The sequence below is a fragment of the Phyllostomus discolor genome, chromosome 8 (assembly GCF_004126475.2).
Source record: "Phyllostomus discolor isolate MPI-MPIP mPhyDis1 chromosome 8, mPhyDis1.pri.v3, whole genome shotgun sequence".
Classification (NCBI taxonomy): domain Eukaryota; kingdom Metazoa; phylum Chordata; class Mammalia; order Chiroptera; family Phyllostomidae; genus Phyllostomus; species Phyllostomus discolor.
In genome coordinates this window covers 92,462,175-92,486,445 of record NC_040910.2, presented here as the reverse complement: position 1 = coordinate 92,486,445, position 24,271 = coordinate 92,462,175, and the positions used below count along the sequence as shown (strand labels likewise).

Here is a 24,271-nt window from a genome sequence, read left to right as displayed (position 1 = left end):
GTTTTATTATATTCCATCATATGGGTATATCATAATGTATTTGACCAATCACGTATTGATGAACATTTGTTTCAATTTTTTCATTACTAAAAATACTTCTGCCCTGGCTGGCGTAGCTCAGTGGATAGAGCGCGGGCTGTGAACCAAAGTGTCACAGGTTCGACTCCCAGCCAGGGCACATGCCTGGGTTGCAGGCCACATGCCTGGGTTGCAGGCCACGGCCCCCAGCAACCGCACATTGATGTTTCTCTCTGTCTCTCTCTCTCTCTCTATCTCCCTCCCTTCCCTCTCTAAAAATAAATAAATAAAATCTTAAAAAAAAATACTTCTGCAACAAGCATCTTTTTAATGTTTACATGATGACTTCCATAGGATAATTTTTTTTGAAAAAAATAGCTAGTGGTTCAAAAAGTATATACATTTAAAATATTACTGTATATTGTCAATGTGCTCTCTAGAAATGTACCAATTTTTACTCCCACTATAAGGATTTAATAATGAAAAATACACCACACTCCCAAATTTGACCATTTGGAGGGTAATTCCTCTACCCTTATGTCCTTTCTATTTGGTCTAATATTTTAAAGTAAAGAGGTAAGAAAACTAGGGACAAGATAGATAGTAGCCAAAATAGTATCTTTGTATTTCAGCGCCTCACACCGTAGCATAGACTACAAAGTGGAGTGTGGGGTTATTATCAATTATTTCCTCATGACTTCTCACCAGTCATAACCTAGCTTAACTGCCCCCACCTAAGTGCCGTTATTACCAGTGGAAAATCCAGACTTAGGTAAGACCCTCTCAAAAAGACAGCGAGTAGAGCAATGAATCTGCATCAAAGTTTGCATTAAGCTTGTACGTTCCTCCTCAGGAACTATTTGGATGATTCAGAAGGGCGCAGCTATGGGCAACTGGTGATTGGCAGCTTCATCCCAAAAACGTGCCTGCTCATGCATCAAGGCTGGTGCAGTTTTTTGGCAAACCATCAAATCGCCCAGGTGACTCAGTTCCCTCTATAGCCGAGATTTGGTGCCCTGTGACTTCTGGCTTTTCCCAAAACTAAAATCACCTTTGAAAGGGAAGAGATTTCAGACCTTCAGTGAGATTCAGGAAAATATGACAGGGCAGCTGTTGGCATTAGAACTGTATGAGGTCCCAAGGTGCCTACTGTGAAGGGGTCTGAGGTGTCATTGTCCTATGTACAATATTTCTTGTGTCTTCTTCAATAAATGTCTCTATTTTTCACATTATATGGCTGGATATCTTCTGGACAGACCTCGTATTTTGCTAAAACTCTTCCTCAAAATTCTCTTTTATTACCTTTGCTCTTTCCCCAACATTCCTCTCCCCAGAGTAGTGGCCATATTTCTGTCTTTCCTATTTCTACCAATTTCTCCAGTCTCCTCTTCCACACCTCTCACAACCCTACTGACTTATACCCAACAAAACAAATGTCCAGGAGTAGGCCAAAACCAATGAGGTTCTAGTTCATAACAGGTATCTTAATACAGTATTTTACTGCCAACTCCTTTAACTTCCTCTGATAAACCAATGGTCTGGAAATTCTATCATTTCAACTAATGAAGATTTTATAACGCACCCTTCCTATCATGTTTTCTCCCCTGCCCTGCTCCAAAGCCACTACCATATGGAGTCAATGTAACTGACAAGAGCAAGCTATATGTAACAAAAGTAATCCCATTTTGTTTCAAGTTGTATCCAGATGTATCACATGTTCCATTAAGAGGCTAACTGGAATTATGTATCAAAACATATTTAAAGTACCATCTCAATATCCACCTTCCAAATGGTAATGTTGATTTAGACTCACTTGATTATGAAAAGAACAGTACTATTTTAACCCAGAGTTTCTTAAAGTTTTCAAAGTTCTTTACATATAGCATCTTAATCTTTTGTCAACAAGCAGGGAACAACTTGCTAAGGAGAAAAACCAGGTGAGAGAAAGGGAAACCCCTTAAGCAGTGAGAGCAAACAGCAGACATCAGTCATTACCCCACATACTCTTCTAGAGAACGGAGTTTAGAATCTAAATCATCATGAGGATTTGCCCAGAGTCAGTGATTCAGTATGATAACACCATTTTACTGAAAGTAAAATTTGTGATTTTTCAATAAATTTATCTTAAAAAATATTCCATAAAGAATGACAAACTATTAAGACAGCAAAGGTAAAACCAAGCTATGCATTAGGAAAAACAATTCTAAATTTAACACCCTAGATTACAGCAAGGAGAGCCCTCACACCACCATTCACAAGTCTCAGTTCAAGCAACTTATTTTTGGCAAGCCAAATCACAGCTGTCAACGCTGGGTTTTTTCCCACCCCAAAATTACATAAAATATTTTGAAAAAAATGTAGACATCTTCAACTGGGGGAAAAGTAAGTTACAAATGCCGTGTGTCGTTATAAATGCTTTTTTTAAAAAAAGAAGTCACACGGAAGGGGGTTTAAAAAAAAGCAAACAAACAAACCCTGGAAGATGCAGCAGAGCCCCCTTGCTCCCGAAATAAAACTCCTGGTGGCTGTAACAGCAGCGGCAGCGCTACTCCCGACAGAAGTTTTCAGCTGTCACTTCTAACAGCTGAGCGCTTCCTAGGAGAGAAGCGACAGGCCGAGAAGAGAGGTGGTTGTGGGAGGTCTGAAGGTTTAATACTTGAAATCTTACACTCCAGGGGAAACCCTTCCGCACTTCACCTGCACTTACGGGACACCCAACAAACGCAGTCCCCCTTCCCCCAACACACGTTACACCACTCGCGCCCGTCACACTCAAGTCCAACAGCTGGAGGAATCGATCACGCTCCCTTTCTCCCCCCCACAGACTGCTCCGGGCTGCGCAGATATGGGGCTAGGGACGCAACCTGCACCTGCGAGCCCCGCAGCGGCCTCACACCTAGGGCCAGGTCCGGTCCGGTCCGCCCCGCCCGCTCCCCTGTCTCCGGCTGCACGGCGCTTTTGCTTCTAGAGACTACTCGCGCCCCCTGGGTCTCCGCGCTCTCGAACGCGCCGGGCTTCCAGGGCCCGCGCCGCCGCCCCGGCCCTGTCACCTCCGGTCCCCCGGGACCCCGGGCCTCACCCCCTCCTCCAGCTCATCCTCAGAGCCCGCGTCCTCTGGCTGGTCCAGGTCTATGTCAAACACTCCTGCCATGTCCTCAGCTTCCCTGTCTCGGAAGTCCGGCGCTGGGTAAAAGCCGTCCCGCCTCCGTCGTCGCCTCATGGGCCCGGACCCGCGGCAGCCACCGCCGCCGCTGCCGCCATCACTGGCTGCTTGGGCTTAGTGCGTCTGCGCTTAGGCCTTAGACTGGCTCCTCAAGTTCAGCGCTAGAGCATGCGTACAGGGTTCTGTGAAGCCAAACTGTGGGCAGTGAACATGCGTAGAACTAACACCAGGAGTCAGGTACTGGCAGAAACCTGCGCAGAACCCCATCCGAAGCCACTCCAGGAAGCTAGATCATGCGCATTGTCAACTAAAGCGTTTGATAGACAGTGAACATGCGTACTGTGTCTGAAGTTGATAAATTGAAATTGAACATGCGTGATTAACCTTTCGGAATAGGGAAAAAACACTTTACAACAAAACTTTTCGTTTGTGGAACGTGTTCATTTGTTTCCCTTAGCTTTTTGGAATGTTTAAAGTGAGCATGAGCATAATGGCTCTCTGAAGTTTGAACAGGACAGAAACGCCGGCCTTGGGGCTGTCAGTGAGTGGGGTTAATTGAAACCTCTAAGGGTTGGTGGGGAAACGGCGAGTCTTGACTTTGCTGTTTACTAGGTAAGCGGCCTTGCGAAAGCCAGATAACCTTTCAGAGCCTCAGTTTCCTTAGCTATAAAATGAGAATAATGATAACTAGTTTGCAGGGTAGTTCGAAAAGTGTAAGTACAGAGTATGCCTCACAAGTCCCTGCTCTTTCCAGTGCTGCACAGACCTGGTATGAGGTATTTACCAAAAAAATTGTCCCTTTTCATTGTTAAAAAATAGTGAAGTTTTGCTGTAGTATTTCATCCTTTCCAGGCTTGGTCTTCCTTGCCGTCCTACCTGAGCTAAACACAAAGTCTTTTTTATGTTACTGTAGTTACCAGGCCAGAAAGGTTATTGGTGGAGAGAGAAAGTCGTTATTTAGAAGAGAGAAAATTAATGTTAACTAAATGTATGATTGTTGAGCTAACTTCTGCGTTCTATGTGTCTCTGTGGTGGGAAGTGTATGCTATTAATTCCTTCGACCAGCATTCATTTTGTTTCGTTTTGTTTTAAATGTATGCACAGGAAAGTAGCAAATACAAATCGGACTTTGGAAACAAGCTGTGTATGAATGGATTTGGTTACAGTAAATCCCAAATCCCAAAACCATTAGAGAAAATGAACAATTTCTTTAAGTGATTGGCTACTTAGACAACATAGCTATTTCATTTATAACACCATATACATAGGTGGCGTTTTAAAATTATGTCTTTTTATTGATGTATATTAACACATGTGCCATTTTATTTTTTTCTTTATTGGTAATGTAGTGGTTCTCAACGCCTTTATTTTTCTATTACAGGTTGCTCACTTTTTTGAGGAGATAGGCCTAGTTTTTGTCTCAGCATGTCAATAGTAACAGTGCAACTTGGTCAGTGTGGCAATCAGATTGGTTTTGAAGTGTTTGATGCTTTATTTAGTGATTCACACTGTACCCAGGGGCTTTGCTCTAAAAGAGAAAATGAGGCATATCGATCATCCTGCAAAGAAAGATTCTTCAATGAGGAGGAAAATGGAGGTATGTGTGGTCCACAGTTCTGTCCTTTACTTGACATAACCAACTGCTTGCTTCAAGACCAGGCCATCCACATTGTGTTCATCTGAACTCTATCACTTTCCATCCTACTAAGGAATGACTTTGCTCTCCATCCTTTGCTTTTACATGAGCAACTTTTGCCTCTATGGTGGCATCTTTCTTCTCAGCACAAGAACATGCTCAGATCTTGCCAATCTAAAAGCAAACAAACATGCCCTGATTGGTGTGGCTCAGTTGGTTGAGCATTATCCCACAAAACAAAGGGTTGCCGGTTCATTCCCCAGTCAGGGCACATGCCTGGGTTGTAGGTTTGGTTCCCAGTTGGGGTGTGTACAGGAAGCAACCAATTGATGTTTCTCTCTCACATCGATGTTTCCCTCTCTCTAAAAAAATAAATAAATAAAATCTTTAAAAAATATTTCTTAAAAAAACAAACAGAATTTATCTCTTGATTATAGCTTTTTTTTATTACCTTTTTGCCTTCTCATCTAAGAGTCTCAAAGGATAACACTCTAACCAGCTATAATCTTGCTTCTGCCCTATACCACTGAAGCTGCTCTAAGAAGAGTTCCTAGTAATATCCTGGTTACCAAATCTATTGACTCTGTTCTTTTAAAAAAAATTGTTTATTTTTAGAAAGGGGTAGAGAGGGAAAAAGAGAGGGAGATAAGCTTCAATGTGGGTTGCATCTGGCATGCCCCCCACCCGGAACCTGGCCTGCAATCCAGACACATGCCCTGACTGGGAATCAAGCTGGTGATCATTTCATTCACAGGCCAGAGTTCAATCCACTGAACCAAACCAGCCAGGGCCTTGACTCTTTTCTTAATTCACTTAACTTTCTCTATTGGATTTGATAATATTAATTACAAAATTCCCTCCTTGAAACTCCTTCACCTTAGTGTCTGAACCTTTCTTCTCCAGTGGTTACATCTCAGGTTCCCCTGTCCTTACTCGTATAGTTCTCTCTGGACAATTTCAGTTATTCTCAGAATGTGTTATATCTTTTACATTAATGACTCTCAAATCTCTAGCCTAGCCTCAGCTCCAGGCTGCAGACTGATTAGTGGACCTCTCCACTTGCAATTCCCACGTGTACCTCAAACTCAACATCTCCATACCTAGGTGCATTCATTATCTTTCCTTTAAAAGTTGGGCTGTTACTGCCCACATACCATCAAACATCAAGATCTACTTAACTTGCCCTGGCTGGTGTGGCTCAGTGGATTGAGCGCTGGCCTACAAACCAAAGGGTTGCCAGTTTGATTCCCAGTCAGGGTACATGCCTGGACTGCAGGCCAGGTCCCCAGTAGGGAGCGCTCTAGAGGCGATCACACATTGATGTTTCTATCCCTTTCTCCCTCCCTAAAATATATATATGTTTTTTTAAAAGACCTGCTTAATTTACCTCCTGTATGTATTTCTCGAAACTCTTCTGCACTTTTCATCTTCACTGTCATTTCTATAGTTGTGGCTCTTGTCCTCTCTCACCTGGACTGTTTCGAGACATTATTTCTGAGTTTTCCTGCCTAGACTGTTGTGTTAATCACATCTACCCTCCACACTGCTGTATTTAAAAAGACATCTGACTGTTTCTCCCCTGTTGGAACATTTTCAGTGGTTTCACATTGCCTAAAAGATACATTTCAAGCTTTTTTAGCATTGCATACAAGAACTTCCAAGAGCTGATCCCTGCCTGCTTTCCACCTCCATCTATCACTTCTTTTACCCCCTCCTTCTACATCTGCTTCAACAATCCTAAACTGCCTGTTGTGCTCATGGTATTTTGTACCTTGGAATATACTACTCCATCAGTGTGGATTTGCTGTGGGTCATCACATGATGCAGTGGTCATGTGTTTCATCTCTCCAGCTAGTCCTTCTAGGGCTGGACTGATGTTGTCTTCATCTCTGTGTTCCCAGCACAGTACATGGCACATTGTAAGCATTTAACAGATGTTTGTAGACCTGACCCAGTGATCATTCTAGCTCACAGTGATTCAGCCTGCTTAGCAGGATGTTAGACATTATGAACCCTCCACACGTACCTGCTGTTGCCCACCTCAATTTCTAACCAGTATGACAAATCTTTCTGTCCTCAAACTTTGGATTTGGGGCGGGGGCAGAGGACTTAAGAAGTTCGTGTTCTGTGTTAACCCAAATAAGACATATGAAATACTGTTTTGATTTTTTCCCCCTTTCTAGTTCCAATTGCCCGGGCTGTACTTGTTGACATGGAACCTAAAGTTATTAATCAAACACTATCAAAGGCTGTCCAGTCCAGCCGATGGAAATATGGCCAGCGTTCATGCTTCTGCCAAAAACAAGGCTCTGGAAACAACTGGGCATATGGGTAAGAATAATTCATCATGACTTTTCAGTTTAGATACAGCTACACAGTCAATTAGTAGACAGTGTAGTTACAACAGCAGAGTTGATATAGCGAGCTTGTAACCATGGAACTGGTGTTTTGAAATTTAGGGTGTCGCTTCACCCAGAAGAAACTCCCATTCTGTCTCACATAGGTCTGTGCATCGGGTCCAGGTAATGGTGAAACCATGGATCCCTTGCAGCAGGGTTTTCCACTTCTTCACTGTTGTTCTGCCAACTCACTTATTATCAGTATAATACATGTATGTGGCAGGTATTCCAGCTAATAGGCAATACAATGAGGCAGTAATATTGTCTGGCTTCTTTGGAAAATTCCAGTGCCTGGAGCTCAATTAAAAAATTCTGATTTGATTGGCATGGGATGAAGCCTGGATACTGTGATTTTTCAAAGCTTCCCTGGGTGATTATAATGTGCAGAAAAGTTCAGGAACCACTGCCTTGGGAGTACAGTTATGAGTATCGAATGTTATGGTGTACTACAAACTTACAGGACTGTCTGGTAATTGGAGTCTCCAGCTATAGGACTAGCCTATAACAGAATTTTCTGTACATAGCAAATTCACTCTTTTAGCAGTCCTACTCTACCTGTTAACTATGTTAAAGGTGTGTATTTTATTTTGTTAAGGATCGCATTTATTTATTTATTTATTTATTTTTAAAAGATTTTATTTATTTATTTTTAGAGAGGGAAGGGGGGGAGAGAGAGAGATCAATGTTCAGTTGCTGGGGGTTGTGGCCTGCAACCCAGGCATGTGCCCTGACTGGGAATCGAACCTGCGACACTTTGGTTCACAGCCCATGCTCAATCCACTGAGCTATGCCAGCCAAGAGATATTTATTTATTTTTAAGAGAGAGGGGATGGGAGGGAGAAAGTGAGGGAGGGAAACATTGATGTGAGAAAGAAACATCGATCAGTTGCCGCTCTTACATGCCCCAACCAAGGACTGAGCCTGCAACCCAGGCATGTGCCCTGATTGGGAATTGAACCTGTGACTCCTGTTTGTGGGATGATTTGATCCCAGGCAGGATGCCCTTAGAAACCACCCTATTAACCACTGTTCACTCCTGCTTTTCTTATTTCTGACCTTCTTCCCTCCAGGTCATTGTTCAGAACTACAACTCCATTTTGACTCTTTCTCACTTGTACCGGTCAGGGCTAACTTTTGTATTTTAAATTGCATGCCCTTCATGAGAAGTAGTTCACTTTCATAGATTTAAAAAGCCTTCTCTATCCTATATCTCTTTCTCTGTATTGCATATCTCTGGTTAAATTTTAAGGTGTTTATATTTGTTTCTTTGCATTGTGTAGTTACTCTGTTCATGGACCCAGACATGAAGAATCTGTAATGAACCTAATCCAGAAGGAAGTAGAGAAATGTGACTCTTTGGGTGGTTTTTTCATCATAATGAGTATGGCTGGAGGCACAGGATCTGGACTAGGAACCTTTATTACACAGAATTTACAAGATCAGTATTCCAGCTCTTTGAAAATGAATCACATTATATGGCCTTATGGAACTGGTGAGGTATGAACATATTAATTGAAATGTTTATATTTTGCATTCTTTGCATTTGAAATGAATGTAGGTAAAAGATTGATCTGACTCCTTCTTTGGAAATGTTAAGTTACTGCATCAGGAGTTACTATGCAATATGATACTTGCGTGAACAATTCATTTAACTTTGCTCAAACTTTTCCAAACAAATGAGGAGTCCTTGTTTCTAAAAATTCCAAAGAAGACAATTGTGCATTTTCTCTCTGGAACCCATTCCTGGGTTAATCCCTCTGGCTACAGGCAGCAGGGACCTTGAGAAATTATAAAATGGAGGTGAAGTAAGTCAGTTTGGAAATGATGTAGGCAGAAAGTGTGATAGTAATGCTCATGGCTTATTGAACCCTTACTATATACAGGGCACTGTTCTAAGTGCTATACATGCATTCTCTCATCAACCTTTACAACTCTAGGAGATGGGTACAATTATTATTCCCATTGTTCAGATGAGGTAACTGAAGCATAGAAAGATTAAATAACTTGTCCAAGATCATATAGCCAGAAAGTGACGGAGCTGCGATTTGATCCCAGGCAAGATGCCCTTAGAAACCACCCTCTTAACCACTGTTCTCTCCTGCTTTTCTTATTTCTGACCTTCTTCCCTCCAGGTCATTGTTCAGAACTACAACTCCATTTTGACTCTTTCTCACTTGTACCGATCTTCAGACGCCCTCCTTGTTCATGAGAATGATGCTGTTCACAAGATCTGTGCAAAATTGATGAATATCAAGCAGATCTCCTTTAACAATATAAATCAAGTCATCGCCCATCAGCTGGGAAGTGTGTTCCAGCCTACTTATTCTGAGGAAGGCTCATTTCACTATAGAAGAAATCCATTAGGTATTGTCCTCCTGTATGTTATTAATAGGAAAGTCTGAAAGCCTCAAAGTGATTCTTCCTTGGTTTCTCTCCTCTGCTTGAGATATACTAGGTCTCCCTCATCTCAAAAGCCTTCCTAAATAGCTGCTTAGCTCTCTGCACTGTCTTACTGAAAAGTTTTGCAAAGTTACTAAAGTTCTGAAGAGTGGTGGATACCTACCTACTATGTTCTTCAGGATTTGCTCTGTCTCTCTCTTTTTTCTTTTTAACACAAACTTTAAGATATAGCCCTGGTTGGTGTGGCTCAGTGGATTGAGTTCTGGCCTTCGAACCAAAGGGTCACTGGTCCAATTCCCAGTCAGGGCACATGCCTGGGTTACAGGCCAGGTCCCCAGTAGGGGGCGTACAAGAGGCAATCACACATAGATTTTTTCCTCTCTTTCTCCCTTCCTTCCCCTCTCTCTAAAAATAAATAAATAAAATCTTAAAAAGAAACTTTAAGATATAATTCACATACCAGACAATTCACCCATTTAAAGTGTACAAGTCAATATTTTTTAGCATATTCACAGCTGTCATTTTCATCACTCTGTAAAGAAACCCAGCTTATCTGGCAAATAGTACCTTATCAGTTCAAACTGTCTAGAAGCAAAGGAGATCACAATCTATACCCCCCATCCAGGCCTAATCTCTTTCCCAACTAGTTACCTGTCCCAGTTTTCTTAGTTGCCACCACCATCAACCCCTCCTCTTCCTCCTCCTTCTTCTTCAAATTTAGCATGTTCTGAATGGATTCATCATTTTTCCCTGTCTTCTTCTCTCCTGCCACCTCTCCCTCACTTCCTGTCACCCGATTTCTCCCACCGTCCTCATATCTCATCAGTATGCCCAACCTGTGGGTTCGATCTCTGTCGTCTGTCTGCATTCTTCCCCTACGCCCCTGCCTCTCTGACATTGGGTCAGAGTGTCAACACCTCTCAACTAATACCGCATACAAACACAAGGCACACCAGCCCCTTTCTATTCTCATTTTATTTTATTTTTGGAATAAAAACAGAAACTTACATCCATGAGGACATTCCTGTGTTAAGGTGGCCCTAATGCTGCTTTCCTTCCAGGGGCCTGCCTCTCCCCGCTGCAGTCCCTGTTGGACACTGAGCCGGAATGAGCTTCCCTAATGCACAGATTTAACCCTTGCCCTCTCTTACGCTCAGTCTATGGCTCACGCATTACTTGCCAGTTTTGTCAGAATGCCTTAGTCTGACCTCTGCATTATGCCCTGAACCCCAATTTTCTAGCTTCATTACCTGTTGCCTCCTCTGCATGGATCCCCACCTGCTTTTTATCCCACCTGCACTGTTTGTATTCATTCTGGTACGTTCCTGCCCTGGTCCCTTTGCTCACTGCTCCTTCTCCGTAGAAATTGCTACCTCCTTCCCTTCTTCACCTCTACTGAAACCTTACTCATCCTTCAGGCTCCAATTCAAGAGGTGAGTTTTCTGCAAAGCTTTTCTACTGAGGCCTTTGCCTAAAGTAACTCTCTTCTCTCTGATCTCCGGTGGTATTCTTTACTTCTTTTATGTCATGTAATGTTTTCTGCCTTTATTATTTCTGTGTGTGTTTGCTTATCTTTAAAAGTTACACACACATTTATTCAAGGAGTACGAAAGGATGTGCAGTCAAAAGTACACCTCCCTCCCACCCCCCACTCCTCCCCAAGTGTAACCAGTACCATTTGTCCCCGTAGAGAGGAATCCTGTCCTGTGTATGTTTTGTTAATGTCCGCACATTCCACAGTACTTCCCATATTGCAGATCTGCTCATTCAATCAATATCTATTAATTTCTTGTTACATGTCAGGCACTGTGATAAACATTAGGGATCCAGTGGGGAGCCAGTGCATACATTGTGTTCACTATGAAAGAGAGACATTAACAAATATAACACACGATTGTATAACTAAAAATGAGTTAAATGCTCTGAAGGAAAGAGGTGAAGTTCTAACACAATGTGTCATGAAAGAACCAGACTTAGGCTGAAGGGGCAGACAAGGCTGCCTGGAGGAGATACCACTTGAGCCAAGAGCTGGATGAGAACATGTAGTTCACTAAGCAAAGGGAGGGAGAAGGAAATAGCACAAAGGGAGGGAATGGCATGTGCAAAGGCCCTGTGGCAGAAGGAAGCATGGCCCATCAAGACCAGAGAGAAATCCAGTGCTGCTGGGAGCACAGCAAGTGATGGAGGAGATGATTGGAATGAGCCTAGAGTGGTAAGCAGGGGTGGACCTTGTAGGTTCTGGTAAGCCATATGAAGGCCTTCCTCATTAACCTGAGAACAGGGGAAAGCCATGGAAAAATTTTAACCAGGTTGGCGACATAATCATTTACTTTTGAAAAGGTCCACTGGACCGCGGGTGGAGAGCCCATGGGAGGTTGAGACTGCACCTGGGGCGGTCATTGCCTGGAGAGGCCGCATGGTGGCTCGATCACACCAACCCTCACTGAGAAAGTAAAGGCCACCTGTTAAAGGGGTGCTCCCTTGACCCCCACGAGCAGGTCTACAGACTTTACATTTGCCCTTTGCCTTGTGTCGCAGTGGGGGCAGGTCCTGCTCCTGTCAAAAGCCAACTTCTCACTTTGGTCCTGAGACCCATTCCCTCCCCTTCTCAGGGACTTAATTCCTTACTCATCTCTCGTCTTCCCAAATCATTAACTTGTACCTCTTCCCTGGGTTACTCCCCTTATGACAACTTTCTGGCTCCTCTCACACTGAGAAAAACCTCCCCTGACATGACCACCGATAGCTGATGGCCCCATTTCTCAGTCATTCTTTAGAACCACCATGCTCAAAGGTCTGTCTCTCCTTGCTGTCCTCATCTCCTCAACACGTGGTCACTCTTCAGCCCACTCTGATCTAGTTTCTCCCCCACCACTTCCCTGAAATTGCTTTTTATACGTCACAAACGTGCCCACACTGCCAAATTCAGTGGCCACCTCACTGTTCTCGTTTCCATCAACCCTCAGTGGACGCTGACATGCCTGACCCCTTGTTTTCCAAGTGTCCTCTTTGCGTTTTGTGACAGCCCCTCCTAACTTTTCTCCTGTCTCCATGACTACTCCTTCTATTCCCCCTTTCCCTCCTTTTTCCAAGCTCTAAATGCTGGTCTTGGACCCTCGCCCCAGCCCCATGGCTTTAAACGCCATGTGTGTTCTCCAACCTGCCAGTTTGTCTGCAAGTCTGACCAATTCCCAAAGCTCCAGAGTTCTATACCCAGCAGCCTTCCTGACTTCTGTATGTACGCATTTCATGGACATTCCAAACATACCATGTGTAACACAGGTCTCTTAGTTTTCCGCCAGGAGCGTGTCTCCTCAATCCTTCAGTTGCTCAATTTTTAAAAAATATATATCTCTTACTGATTTTAATTGAGGGGGGAGGGACAGAGAAAGACATTGATTTGTTGTTCCATGTATTTATGCATTCATTAGTTGATTCTTGTATGTGCCCTGACTGGGGATCGAACCCACAGCCTTGGTGTGTCAGGCGCCCTAACTGACTGAGATACCCAGCTGTGGCTCAATAGCTCAATAGTTAAAACTTAGGTCCACTAAGACCTCAATACCCACGTTGTTCTGCTCAGGTGTTTGAAGAAACATCATCTCAACAAAGCCACTGGGGATCGTGAATTCCGAGGGGTCCCAATCTGCCATGTGGGTGGCTTTCGTTAGCTGTGCTGTCACAGGCACAGACAGTGTGAGGCATGGGGCTGGTCCAGATTGGATTTCCCACCAGAAAGATCTGATGAAGAGACAGGGGCACGGAGCTGCACAAGGAGGGAAGTGAAGAAAGGGGAAGACTGATGGGTTGAGGAGGCAGGACGTTCAAGGATTAGTCTGTCCTAGTCTGCTCGGGCTACTTGACAAAAATACCACAGGCCGAGTGGCATTTAAACAACATGCGTTTGTTTCTCACAGTTCTGATTATTATTTCATTAGACAAAATAAATGACAGATCTAGGACAATTTCTAAAGAACTATTTAGTGAATACAGAATGACAATAAAAAGCATATTAACTTTCATGCTTACTTTGTTTTCCTGGGGTTTAGCTAAATATTTTGTTCATATTTCCAGTTACTTGGCTTCTAAACTCTCATTTCCTTTTTGGCAGAGTGTTATTTCTCACTCATGCTAAAATTGATGCCAAAATCCAACAAATACATAGTCTTTAATAGATTGTCTCTGAAATTTTATTTACATTTTAAAATGTAAGCAGTTCTGGTCTTGGAGGAGAAAACATCCAAAGGCCACCAAATCATGGTTGTGTGTAGGCCAACGGGAACACCATGGACTCAAGTTAGCAAAGATTTTTTTTCTTTACAGGAGACTTAATGGAGAATTTAGTTCCCCATCCTGAATTCAAGATGCTGGGAGTCCGTGACGTTCCTCGCATGTCTGAAAACTCGCTGGCATATAGCACGTTTACTTGGGCTGGCCTCCTCAAGCGTCTGAGACAGATGCTCATTTCTAATGCGAAAATGGAAGAAGGTAAATGGTATTTTACAAATATGTAGCCCACAAGCTAGGAAAAATGCCTGTACTGGAGTTCTCAGTATAAACTGGTTTGGGCCAGCTGAAATAATGGCCCCTTCTTCTGGCCAGGGAGGCGCCCGCAGAAACTCACCAGGACACCCCAGGAGGGCTTCTGAATCACCTCACAGTGTCGTTCCCCAAGACAGTTTCAGATGAGGGCACATTTATTTTTACTTACATTTTATTTTTGTCAAAGTAATATATGGACAATTTTTTAAAATCAAGTAGTCAAAACTCATTTAAGTGTACTCTTAAGTCCATTTTAATTACAGATTTATATTGTAAAATATTCACAGATTTTGTTTACATATATTGCATTATATGTATATCTTAATTTTTTTAAAAGACAAGTAATTGTCCCGCATGAATTTCTTTTCTTTTTTTTTAAGATTTTTATTTATTCATTTATCTTTAGAGAGGGAAGAGAGGGAGAGAAAGAGAGAAAGAGAGAGAGAAATATCAATGTGTGGTTTCTGGGGGTCATGGCCTGTGACCCAGGCATGTACCCTGACTGGGAATCGAACCTGCGACACTTTGGCCACATGAATTTCTAACGAGGGAAAGAGGAGACCCCTGTGCTAGACTCTCCCCCACCCAGCTGGTGCCCTGCTTTCAGTGTTTTTAGCTGCTTTTTCTGGAATTTGCCTCCAAAATCTCATGCTTATATGGTTACTTGTTTTATTTTCCAGGTTTAGATTTATCAACTGCCTTTCTGATGTGAAAATTGGGGATGGAACCTTCTTACACCCCTACACACACACACACACACACACACACTTTTGGGTTAGATCCGTTTTCAGTGTTTAAATTACTTTTGCTGTGTAGCTATCATTCACCATTGAGCTATGTACTATACGATATATATACACAGATTACATTTTATTTCATATAAAACTTTATTTTTTTCCTTCTAGAGTTAATAATTACATTTATTTGGTCGATGTCTATGTACCTATCACTAATATATCCCTAAACTTTTTCATAAAAATGAATCCCATCTCGATGTGTTCAAACCCTCACGAAACCCAGTACTTTCATTATCTGCTTGGCGCCGTTGCAGCGGGAGACCTTCCTCCTCCCGTCCAGCCCAGCCGCACTGGTTGCTTTCCTGGCTCAAAGAGCAACCACTGGCATCTCTGCCCCATTCTGTCCTCTCTCCCGTTTCTTGGGCTTCATACCTTCCTGTTTCTATTGATAGACCACACCCTCTGGGAGTGTCTTAACAAGGAGTTCAGAGAAGGTGAAAATTTTAAGGCTGCCAATATCATTATTCTGCCCTCACATGATGGCCAGGTATGGGATTCAAGGAGGGGGGGGGGCGGTCATTTTTCCTCAGTATTTTGAAGGCATTGCTCCCTTACCTTACAGCTTGCAGGGTTACTTCAATCTGATTCCTACCCCTATTTCGTTCTCTCTTGAATCTGTTAGGATTTTCTCTGTCTTTAGCACTCCAGAATTCCTTAGTTTGGACCTTTGGTTTATCTCAGTAGGATGAAAGCAGTTGTTTTTTTTAATCTATTTCATTTCCTGCTATATCTTCAGAGCCTGAAACAGCAGCCCAGCACAGGCCAGAGCCTCAGTGGCTTAGCCTTTCCTGAGCACAAACCTTCCAGGATGAAGGGGTGCACTCCCGCTGCCCTGGGAGTGGACGGGTCTGGGGCTCTCACGGCTTCTCATATAGATGTTTAATCCTCCTCTTTCTTCCTCTGCCTGGCCTGCTTCTAGGACCTCCACTGTGGGCAGAAGTTGCAGCTTTCCCTGGCTGCTAAATTAGTAACCACTGGTTCTTTTGCTTTCCAGCTTCCAAAACTTTGTTGCCATTATCTCCTGTGCCATTTCCTTTTTCTTGCTTATGTCTTTTTAAAAATCCCAGTATTGTCTTGTTAGTGAGATTTGGGGAGAAAGTGGGGGTAAACTGGTGTGTGTTCAGTCTGCCACATTTAACTGGAAATCACTACTATGTATTATTATTTTTAAATTTCATTTATTTTATTTTTTAGAGAGGGAAAGAGAGAGAAAGATCAATGTGTGGTTGCCTCTCATGCGCCCCCTACTGGGGACCCAGCCTGCAACCCAGGCACGTGCCCTAACTGGGAATCCAACAAGTGACACTTTGGTTCACAGGCAGGCACTCAACCACTGAGCCACACCAGCCAGGGCTTATGTATTATTTTTGTAGTGTATGTTTTACCACAAATTACAATAACTTAAGTTTTAATACTATGAAAGTGGATTTCTTCTACATTTACTTGCAATACCTTATGTATTTTATTATTAAAATTTTTATTGATTTTGAAAAGAGGAAGGGAGACAGAGAGAGAAACATTGATTTGTTGTTCTACTTATATGTGCATTCATTGGTTAATTTTTATATATGTGCCTTGACTGGGGATCGAACCCACAACCTTGGCGTATTGGGATAATGCTCTAACTAACTGAACTACCAGGCCAGGGCTTGTGATACCTTTTGGACTTTAGATTATAGTGCCCGGGGTTTGGAGATAAGTGTATAGTTCACATCTTAATTTATAGCTCACATCCTGAATTTTTTTGGCCATAGTACATACCTGTTTTTCTAGTAATGCCTGTTAACACCTCAAGGAACACAGTGTTCCTAGGGATGGTGTAAGGTGTGCTGCTGCTCTGGGCTCCTAGGTAAATAAACCATGATTTGCTTAGTCATTTTCCTTTGAGGGACTTGAGGGTTTAAACATTTTTTCCACAGTTACAGATAAGAGTTTCAAACATAAAAAATGTTTATATGTAATATATGGATACATAAGAATAAATATATACGTGCTACTAACCGGGTTGAAGAATAGAGTTTTAAAATGCTTCATGTGTTACCAGACTGTTCTGTATGAAGATTGATCGCACTAACTGATATTGTAATCAGCAGTACAGGTGTGACCACATGTCCTAGTAACAGGAGGAACGAATGGCCCAAGCGGGAGCCAGGCAGAAGTTAGTGTCTTTTATGACCTGGCTTTGGAAGTCACACACCATCGTTTCTGCACCATCTGTTTGGTTATTAAGGTCAACCCTGTCCCATGTGGGAGGAGACCACACAAGAGCCTGAATTCCAGGGGGCAAGGATGCTTGGGGTGCATCTGGGAGGCCTGCCACCACTCTCTGCCCCCGCATCTGCAGAATACATCGAACCCCTCCCAAGGCCCCCCGAAAGGTCTGTCCGATTAGCATAGCAGCCTGAAGCCCAGGATCTTGTCATCCAAAAACAGGTCCAGGTGTGAATTTATACTCCTCAGGTGAGATTTCTTGACTATAGCTCTTAGAATACAGCTCCTGCCCCCTGATCCCAACAGACAGTGGGAGAGCAGGCACAGGACAACTGGTAGACACTCCATTTCAAAAACGGGCACATGGAAGGCACACAGGAGTCCCTGGGCTGGGACAATTCGTCAGGCACTCGCTGGCAGTGTCTTGATTAAAATGTAAGGCCTGGGAAAAACTTCCCATGGCTTTTGGCTTGGCCCTCTGAACCAGCTAAATGATACTTTCACTTGTTTATTTATTTTTGTTTTATTTAAAACATTTTATTTTCATTTTCTTTTAATATATAAAGATTTTATTTATTTTTAAAGAGTGGGGAGGGGGGAGAGAGAGAGAAACACCAGTGCTTGAGGGTTGATTGGTTGCCTCTCATGACTGACTAGGAATCGACCGGGCGACCTTTTGGTTCACAGGCCGGCATTCAGTCCGCTGAGCCACACCAGCCACGGCAAAAACATTTTATTTCTAAATTTTATTTCATTAGTTGATTTATTTTTGCTAGTTTGGATTAATTTATGCATGTGGAAACTAGAAAGAGGTCTGAGGGTATCTACAAATGGACTTTTCAGAAAATAAAACTGGCATCACATTATATGTGTTTTTTGTTGTTGTTCTACAACTTTTTTTCAACATAACAATATTTTGTGGTCTCCTTTCAAATTTAGTACAGTTAGCCTTGACTGGTGTGGCTCAATGGGTTGGGCCTCGTCCTGCAAACAGAATGGTCATTGGTTCTATTCCCAGTCAGGACACAGGCCCGGGTTATGGGCCAGGTTCCCGGTTTGGGGCGTGTGAGAGGCAACCAATCAGTGTTTCTCCCCCTCTATGTCCCCCTCCCTTCCCCTCTGTCTAAAAATAAATAAATTAAATATATATTTTAACTAGCTTCATTTCCTTTTTCTTTTTGAAACTTTTTGATGAAGTCTCACCTTTATTTCAGAATAATGTCAGGTGATGACTTACCTAACAACTGCAGCTTTGACAGCACGCCAAGCATTTCGCAATGATTTCTCTGACGTGGAACCCGCATGCCCTACGCTTCACCTGCGTCAGTGCGCTGCCCAGCGATGTTTCCGCAGACTGACGGAGCTGTGCGAGCACTGTCACGATCCAGTGCTAGAGCAGTCCCACCACTCCAGAAAGTTTCCGTGTCCATTGGCATTCAATCCCTCCTTTGACTCCTAGCCCCAGACAACCCCTGATGTGCCTTTTGTCCTTACAGATATTGCCCATGTTGGACATTTCATACAAATGGAATCATACAATATATAGTCTTTGGCGTTTGACTTCTTTCACTGAGCCTAATGTTTCTGAGGTTCATCCATGCTGTAGTACATGCCAGTCTCTGTGGGGACACAAGTTTCAGTCCCCTGCAGATATGCCTTAGAGTGGCACTGCTGAGTCAAAGGACAAGCACCCCCATTCGACTTTTTACAAATTGGCTAAACTCTTTTCCAAAGTGGTTGTGCCATTTTGCATTCCCACAAGTGATTTAAGGTGATTTTGGTTTTTCCATGTCCTTCCCAACATCCGTCTTTTTGATTAGAGCCATTCTAACAGGTGTGCATGGTGTCTCCTTGTGGTTCACTTTGCCTTTTCCTGATGACAGTGATGCTGGGTCATTTCATGTGCTTATCAGCCGTCTGTTCATCTTCTTTGGTGAAATTTCTATTCCAGCACCTTTCTAATTTTTAAATTGGCTTGTTTGTCTTACTGAGTTGAGCATGCCAGAATTTTTTTTATTTGTTGTATTTCTATTTTTGCTGAAAATCAGTGTTACTGCACAATTTTACCCCTATCCTATTGTATAATTTGAGTATTTTTGTCATATTTTCACATGGCTAATAAATTTGCAATCCTATTTTGGTTTTGTGTGTCTGTATCTTTTAACATTTTGTATGTGTTTTGCTTATTCGTAACCATATGTAGAGTGAAGTTCGGCTTTTTTCAGTGTATAGTTCTATGAATTCTGACAAACTTACAGTGTGTGACCGTTACCACAACTGAGATAGAGTATTTTCATCATCTCCAGACATTCCCTCATACCTGTTAGTAGACGATCTCTTCCCTCTACCTCTAGTCCCTGGCAACTGCTGATCTCAATTTTGTTCCTATGGTTTTGCCTTTTCCAGAATGTCCTGTGAAGGGAATTATGCACTGTGTGGTCTTTTGAGTCTAGCTTGTTTCACTTAGCATAGTGCTTCTGAGATTTATCCCTGTCGTTACGGGTATTGAAGTTAGCTCCTCTTTATTGCTGACTGAATTCCATCTTATGCACCTACCACCAACCTTTAATAGTTGGTGAGGAATGTTTCATGCCTTTCTCAGTAGAGTTTGGATCACTTTAGGTTAACCAATACGAATTTTTAAACTTTTAGCAGAAAAAAAGAACTTTTAGTAACTGAATAAAATTTTATGTAAAATACACACACTGTAATACATTTTCCCCTTGTTGTTCAAAGCCATTTATAAAATCTCTTGTTTTTGTTTTGCTTTTGGTAGGTATTGATTGGCAGGTACAGCCTCCTTTATCAAGACTTCCCACTCTTGGTAAAAGGTCCCTCAGCGAGCAGCTCCGCTTTAACACTTCCATCGCTAACCTGGTCGTCCTGCGTGGGAAAGATGTGCACAGTGCAGATGTGGGTAAGCAGCAGTAAAGGTGAAAATTAAGATGTGTTTTTTGCACATAAAGATGTCATACATGGTAAAAAAAAAAAAAAAAAGGCCCTGAATTTATTCTTAGAGAAAGGAAAATAGTAACTATGTTTTTAGTAACAAAATGTAGCCATTGTATCAGTTACTATGTGACTGAACACCAAAATAGAAGTGGTTTAAATAAGATACTAGTTTAATTCTCTTTTCCCGATATCTGAGTGTTCTGTTATTGTGACCATTCGGCTTCCTCCTTTTAGCCTAAGATGTCTGTTAGAGCTTCAGCCATCAAATCACATATAAATGAGCAAAAAAGGACACACTGCCCCCTCCCGGGGCTGCACAGTGCACTTGTGTTTATATCTGCTTGACTGAGGCATGTGCAGAACCCAGCTGTAAGGGTCACCACGAGCACAGTTAACATTTGGAGGTTCCGCTATTAAAGAAGGGAGAACAGGTATTGTGGGACAGCTCATGGTTTCTGTGCTAAGCATTTTGTTAAAATTTTCAGGAAGTTACTCTGGCCAGGGAGCTCAGTTGATTAGAGTGTCATCCTGATATGCCAAGGTTGTGGGCTTCATCTCTGGTCAGGGCACATGCAAGGATCAACCATTGAGCCCTGGCCGGTGAGGCTCAGTGGCTGGGTGTCATCCTCTCAACCAAAAGGTCGCTGGTTTGATTCCGGGTCAGGGCACTGCCTGAGTTGCAGGCCAGGCCCCCAGTTGGGGGCGTGTGAGAGGCAACCAATTAATATTTTCTTTTCTCTTCCTTCCCCTCTAAAAGTAAATAAATAAAACCTTTTGTAAATAAAAAATAATAAATATGAGTGATATTTATTGAAGTGGAAAAATGAATCACGACTCGGGTGACTGAAAAACACAGGCTACAGAAGAGCGTATGTACAAAACTGCACACACGAGGGTCAGCGAACGTTCCTCATCATCTCTGGGTGGGGGCACTTCGGCTGTTCTGTTGACTTAAACATTTTCTTCATTGTACTTTTCTGAACGGTGTGAGTTATTTATTTTTATGATATGTATAAATCATGTATCCAAAAGCAACATAAAACTAGCTTTATTTTTTATTTCTTAAAGTTTATTTTTTCAATATTAATATAGTTTTAAAAGGCAAAAGAAAAGATTTTTGGTGAAATGGATAAGAACATATTCCTTTATCAATGTGTTTTCAAAAATAATTATTTACCATGTAAACAATGGCTTATGTTGTCTTACTCTAGCGGGATTTAAAGATCCAGCTCTCTATACTTCCTGGTTGGGACCAGATAATGCTTTCAATGTGTGGACAACCCAGCGAGCCTTTAGCAAGTATGAGAAGTCTGCAGCACTGGTCAGCAACAGCCAATTCCTAGTAAAACCACTTGATATGATTGTGAGCAAAGCGTGGAATATGTTTGCTTCAAAGTAAGTAAATGATAAATCTACAAACCTTCTAACCTTAGGCAGATAACATAATGCTAAAGCCCTGGCCAACTGGCTCAGTTGGTTGGAGCGTCATCCTGATGCACCAAGGTTGTGGGTTCAATCCCCAGTCAGGGGACATGCAAGAAATAACCAGTGAATGCATAAACAAGTGGAACAACAAATCAATATTTCTCTCCATCTCTTTCTCTCTGTCTGTCTCTCTCCTTTCCTCTCTCTCTAAAAATCAATAAATCAATTTTAACAACACAAGGCAGGATCTGGAGCATCTTAGTCCACTGAGGCTGCTTTTTCAAAAATAGGCCAGGTAGCCTATAAAGAATCAATTATTTATATCTTACAGTTCTGGAGGCTGGGAAGTCCAAGATCAAGGTGCTGGCAGATTGGATGTCTGGTGAAAATGCGCTTTCTGGTTCACAGATGGTGTCTTTTCTCTGTATCCTCAAGTGGCAGAATGGGCACAGGAGCTTTCCTGGGCTCTTTGACGAGGGCACTGATCCCCTTCATTTGGCCTCCACCCTTGTGACTTCATCGCCTCCCCGAGGCCTTACTTCCCAATACCATCACTTTGGGGAACACAAACATTCGGTCTGCAGCCTGGAGTAGGCATGGCTGCCACTTCGCAGGCGTGAAACTTGAGGCGTGTCCCTTCAGGCTTCATGTCCTCGTCTGTACAGTGGGTCCCAACTGGGCGGCCCGGGGGTGAGGATTAAGTGCGGCGCCTGACTAGCCAGTGGTCAGTCATTGCTGGATATTGTTATTACTGGTGTCGACTAAATTAGTTTCTAAATGAAAGTAGAAACTTCATTATAAGATAAAGACAATAAGGAAGTTTTCTAAAGTAAGATCCTTGGAAGAATGGAAGAAATCCTGATCTTGCTCAGTTAGAAATATTGCTAGTGCAGCCCCACTCGATACTGAGAAATGTCCACCTGGCACTAAGAAATGTGTTATCGGGTTTCCTGACCTCTGCCACACTCACGGAATGTGGAAGTAAAATTCCTCAAATGACTGGACAAAGCCTTGCACTTGATTAGCCAGGATCCCCAAGCCCTGCCTTCCTGCATGTGGTCTTCCCAGAACCCCCACTCCTCAGGACGGGGAACTCTGTCCTTCCCTGCCCCCTCGTTTTCCCCCTCTCAGTAACTGGTAGCAGCTGCTACTCCATCCGTTTAACTCATGTCTGCCCTGACAACTCTCTTTAACGTGTTTTCTCCAGCCTCAACATTTTGGGGGAGTAGGGATATTAAGGGGAACCTGGCATAACTGCAAATTAAGAGTTGTCTGAAAAATGCTTGGGAGCCCTCACTGCATTCCTAGAACTGCGTTAATGTCTTTCTACGGTTTCAAGCCTTAGATGAAAGTTCCCAGGCACTTTTCAGAGTTTGTGCTGAACCTGGTCATCTCCTGTGGAGTGTTGGACATGTGCTGGGTGGGCAGCCAAACCTGAATCTGCCTCTCTCCCTGTGTGCTCCCTGTCGTCACTCTCTTGGACACTAAAAAAGGCAGGGAGCCTGCATCAACTTGGAAAGTTCGCTGACCTTTGGAACACACACTGAAGCAAATAGAAAACTTTGAAGAGATTCTGCCGTCTTTAAATGTTCATGAGCTTAGGAACTGTTGTTTGGTTTTAAGAGTTATTTATGTGTCTGGGATTTTTCATTTTACATTTTCTGTTTCTTTTACCAGGGCCTACATTCATCAGTACACAAAATTTGGAATTGAAGAAGAGGACTTTTTGGACAGTTTTACATTGTTAGAACAGGTTGTTGCCAGCTACTGCAACCTGTGACCTTGAACAGATGGCTCAAGGGAAAAAGTACCTTACATCACTTTTGGACTAAAATATTTTCAGTACTGTTTTCCCTGTAAATTTTCAAATTTTGATCTTTTAAAAGCAGCCAGGTCAGATGTTGATTTCTTTTGCATACTGTGCCACAGACAGGACAAAAACCTTTTATATGGAAGACAGCATGTTTTCAATGAAAACATCTACTTGTTATTTTCATTTTTAGGAAAAAAAATTGGTGCTTCTATAAAGAACTTTGGAAACACTTTGCTGAAATGCTGGAACTCTGGAACTGTGCAAAAAAGGGAATATTCTGTTTTTTCTCTATATAACTCTTTCCTCTTTATTTCAAAAAGAATTCATGAAATAGGAGCTAAACTTTCACAGCACAATTTTAAGCTACGAAATTGCAATTCTGTATTTAAATGTATTTATCGTTGAAGTGAATGCTTTGAACCACAAGAGGGAGCTGTTGTTAAATGCTACAGGGTGAATGTGTATTTTGAACATTTTTATTCTATAACAGGTAACATTTTTCTACTTCAGGCAGCTACTTAAAAATAAATGTCAGGATTTTGTTAATAAATATACATCATGTGTAAGTATACAGAAGTAAATAAGTAAATGTTTCTTTTGTTTGCATTTCTTATACTTTTTATATATCAGAAACTTGGGTCAGTTTTTCTTTTAGATCTTGGAATGCCAAGGCAGAAACTGACTTTATTTGACTAGTGCTTTAAAATTACTTATAGTTATTTAGAAGATGGCTATATGCTTTTCCGTAAAAGGGGTAAGAACTTTCACCAAAATTTCACTAAGTTGAGAAAATCATCACCAAGGAAATACTGTGTTGGATGAAATTGGCACATCCAGATGTGAGTTTCACTCAGAAGGACAAAAACACAATTGGAAATTGGCAGCAGAGTGAGGGTAATGGTGTATTTCAATAAA

The 24,271-nt window shown here is 42.3% G+C and overlaps 2 protein-coding genes across 11 annotated transcripts in view; one reads left to right on the top strand and one right to left on the bottom strand.

Annotated features, from left to right (window-relative positions):
* The window catches only part of RPS6KB1 (ribosomal protein S6 kinase B1), a 44,141-nt gene extending 40,811 nt beyond the window's left edge, over positions 1 to 3,330 (bottom strand). The window contains exon 1 of one of the 5 annotated variants that reach the window (XM_036033582.1): positions 3,098 to 3,330. In XM_036033582.1, coding sequence (XP_035889475.1) covers positions 3,098 to 3,238 — 141 coding nt within the window. In that variant the 5' untranslated portion in view covers positions 3,239 to 3,330. Of the gene's footprint in view, positions 1 to 2,492; positions 2,614 to 3,097 lie in introns of those variants that run through there. The other 4 variants (XM_028519799.2, XM_028519802.2, XM_028519797.2 and 1 more) reach the window with 4 other exon arrangements.
* A 129-nt stretch (positions 3,331 to 3,459) lies between these two features.
* On the top strand, positions 3,460 to 23,965 carry TUBD1 (tubulin delta 1). 6 transcript variants are annotated; one of them, XM_036033586.1, is made up of 9 exons: positions 3,460 to 3,552; positions 4,563 to 4,778; positions 7,001 to 7,148; positions 8,497 to 8,713; positions 9,349 to 9,580; positions 13,940 to 14,104; positions 19,943 to 20,083; positions 21,330 to 21,513; positions 23,221 to 23,965. In XM_036033586.1, exons 2-9 carry the CDS (start codon positions 4,607 to 4,609, stop codon positions 23,321 to 23,323), a joined length of 1,362 nt encoding a protein of 453 aa, XP_035889479.1. In that variant the 5' UTR covers positions 3,460 to 3,552; positions 4,563 to 4,606; the 3' UTR covers positions 23,324 to 23,965. The 6 variants fall into 6 exon arrangements, with proteins under 6 accessions (XP_035889479.1, XP_035889476.1, XP_028375563.1 ...); XM_036033583.1 differs by having other exon boundaries at positions 3,491 to 3,722; XM_036033585.1 differs by having other exon boundaries at positions 3,494 to 3,718.
* Positions 23,966 to 24,271: the final 306 nt, after the last annotated feature.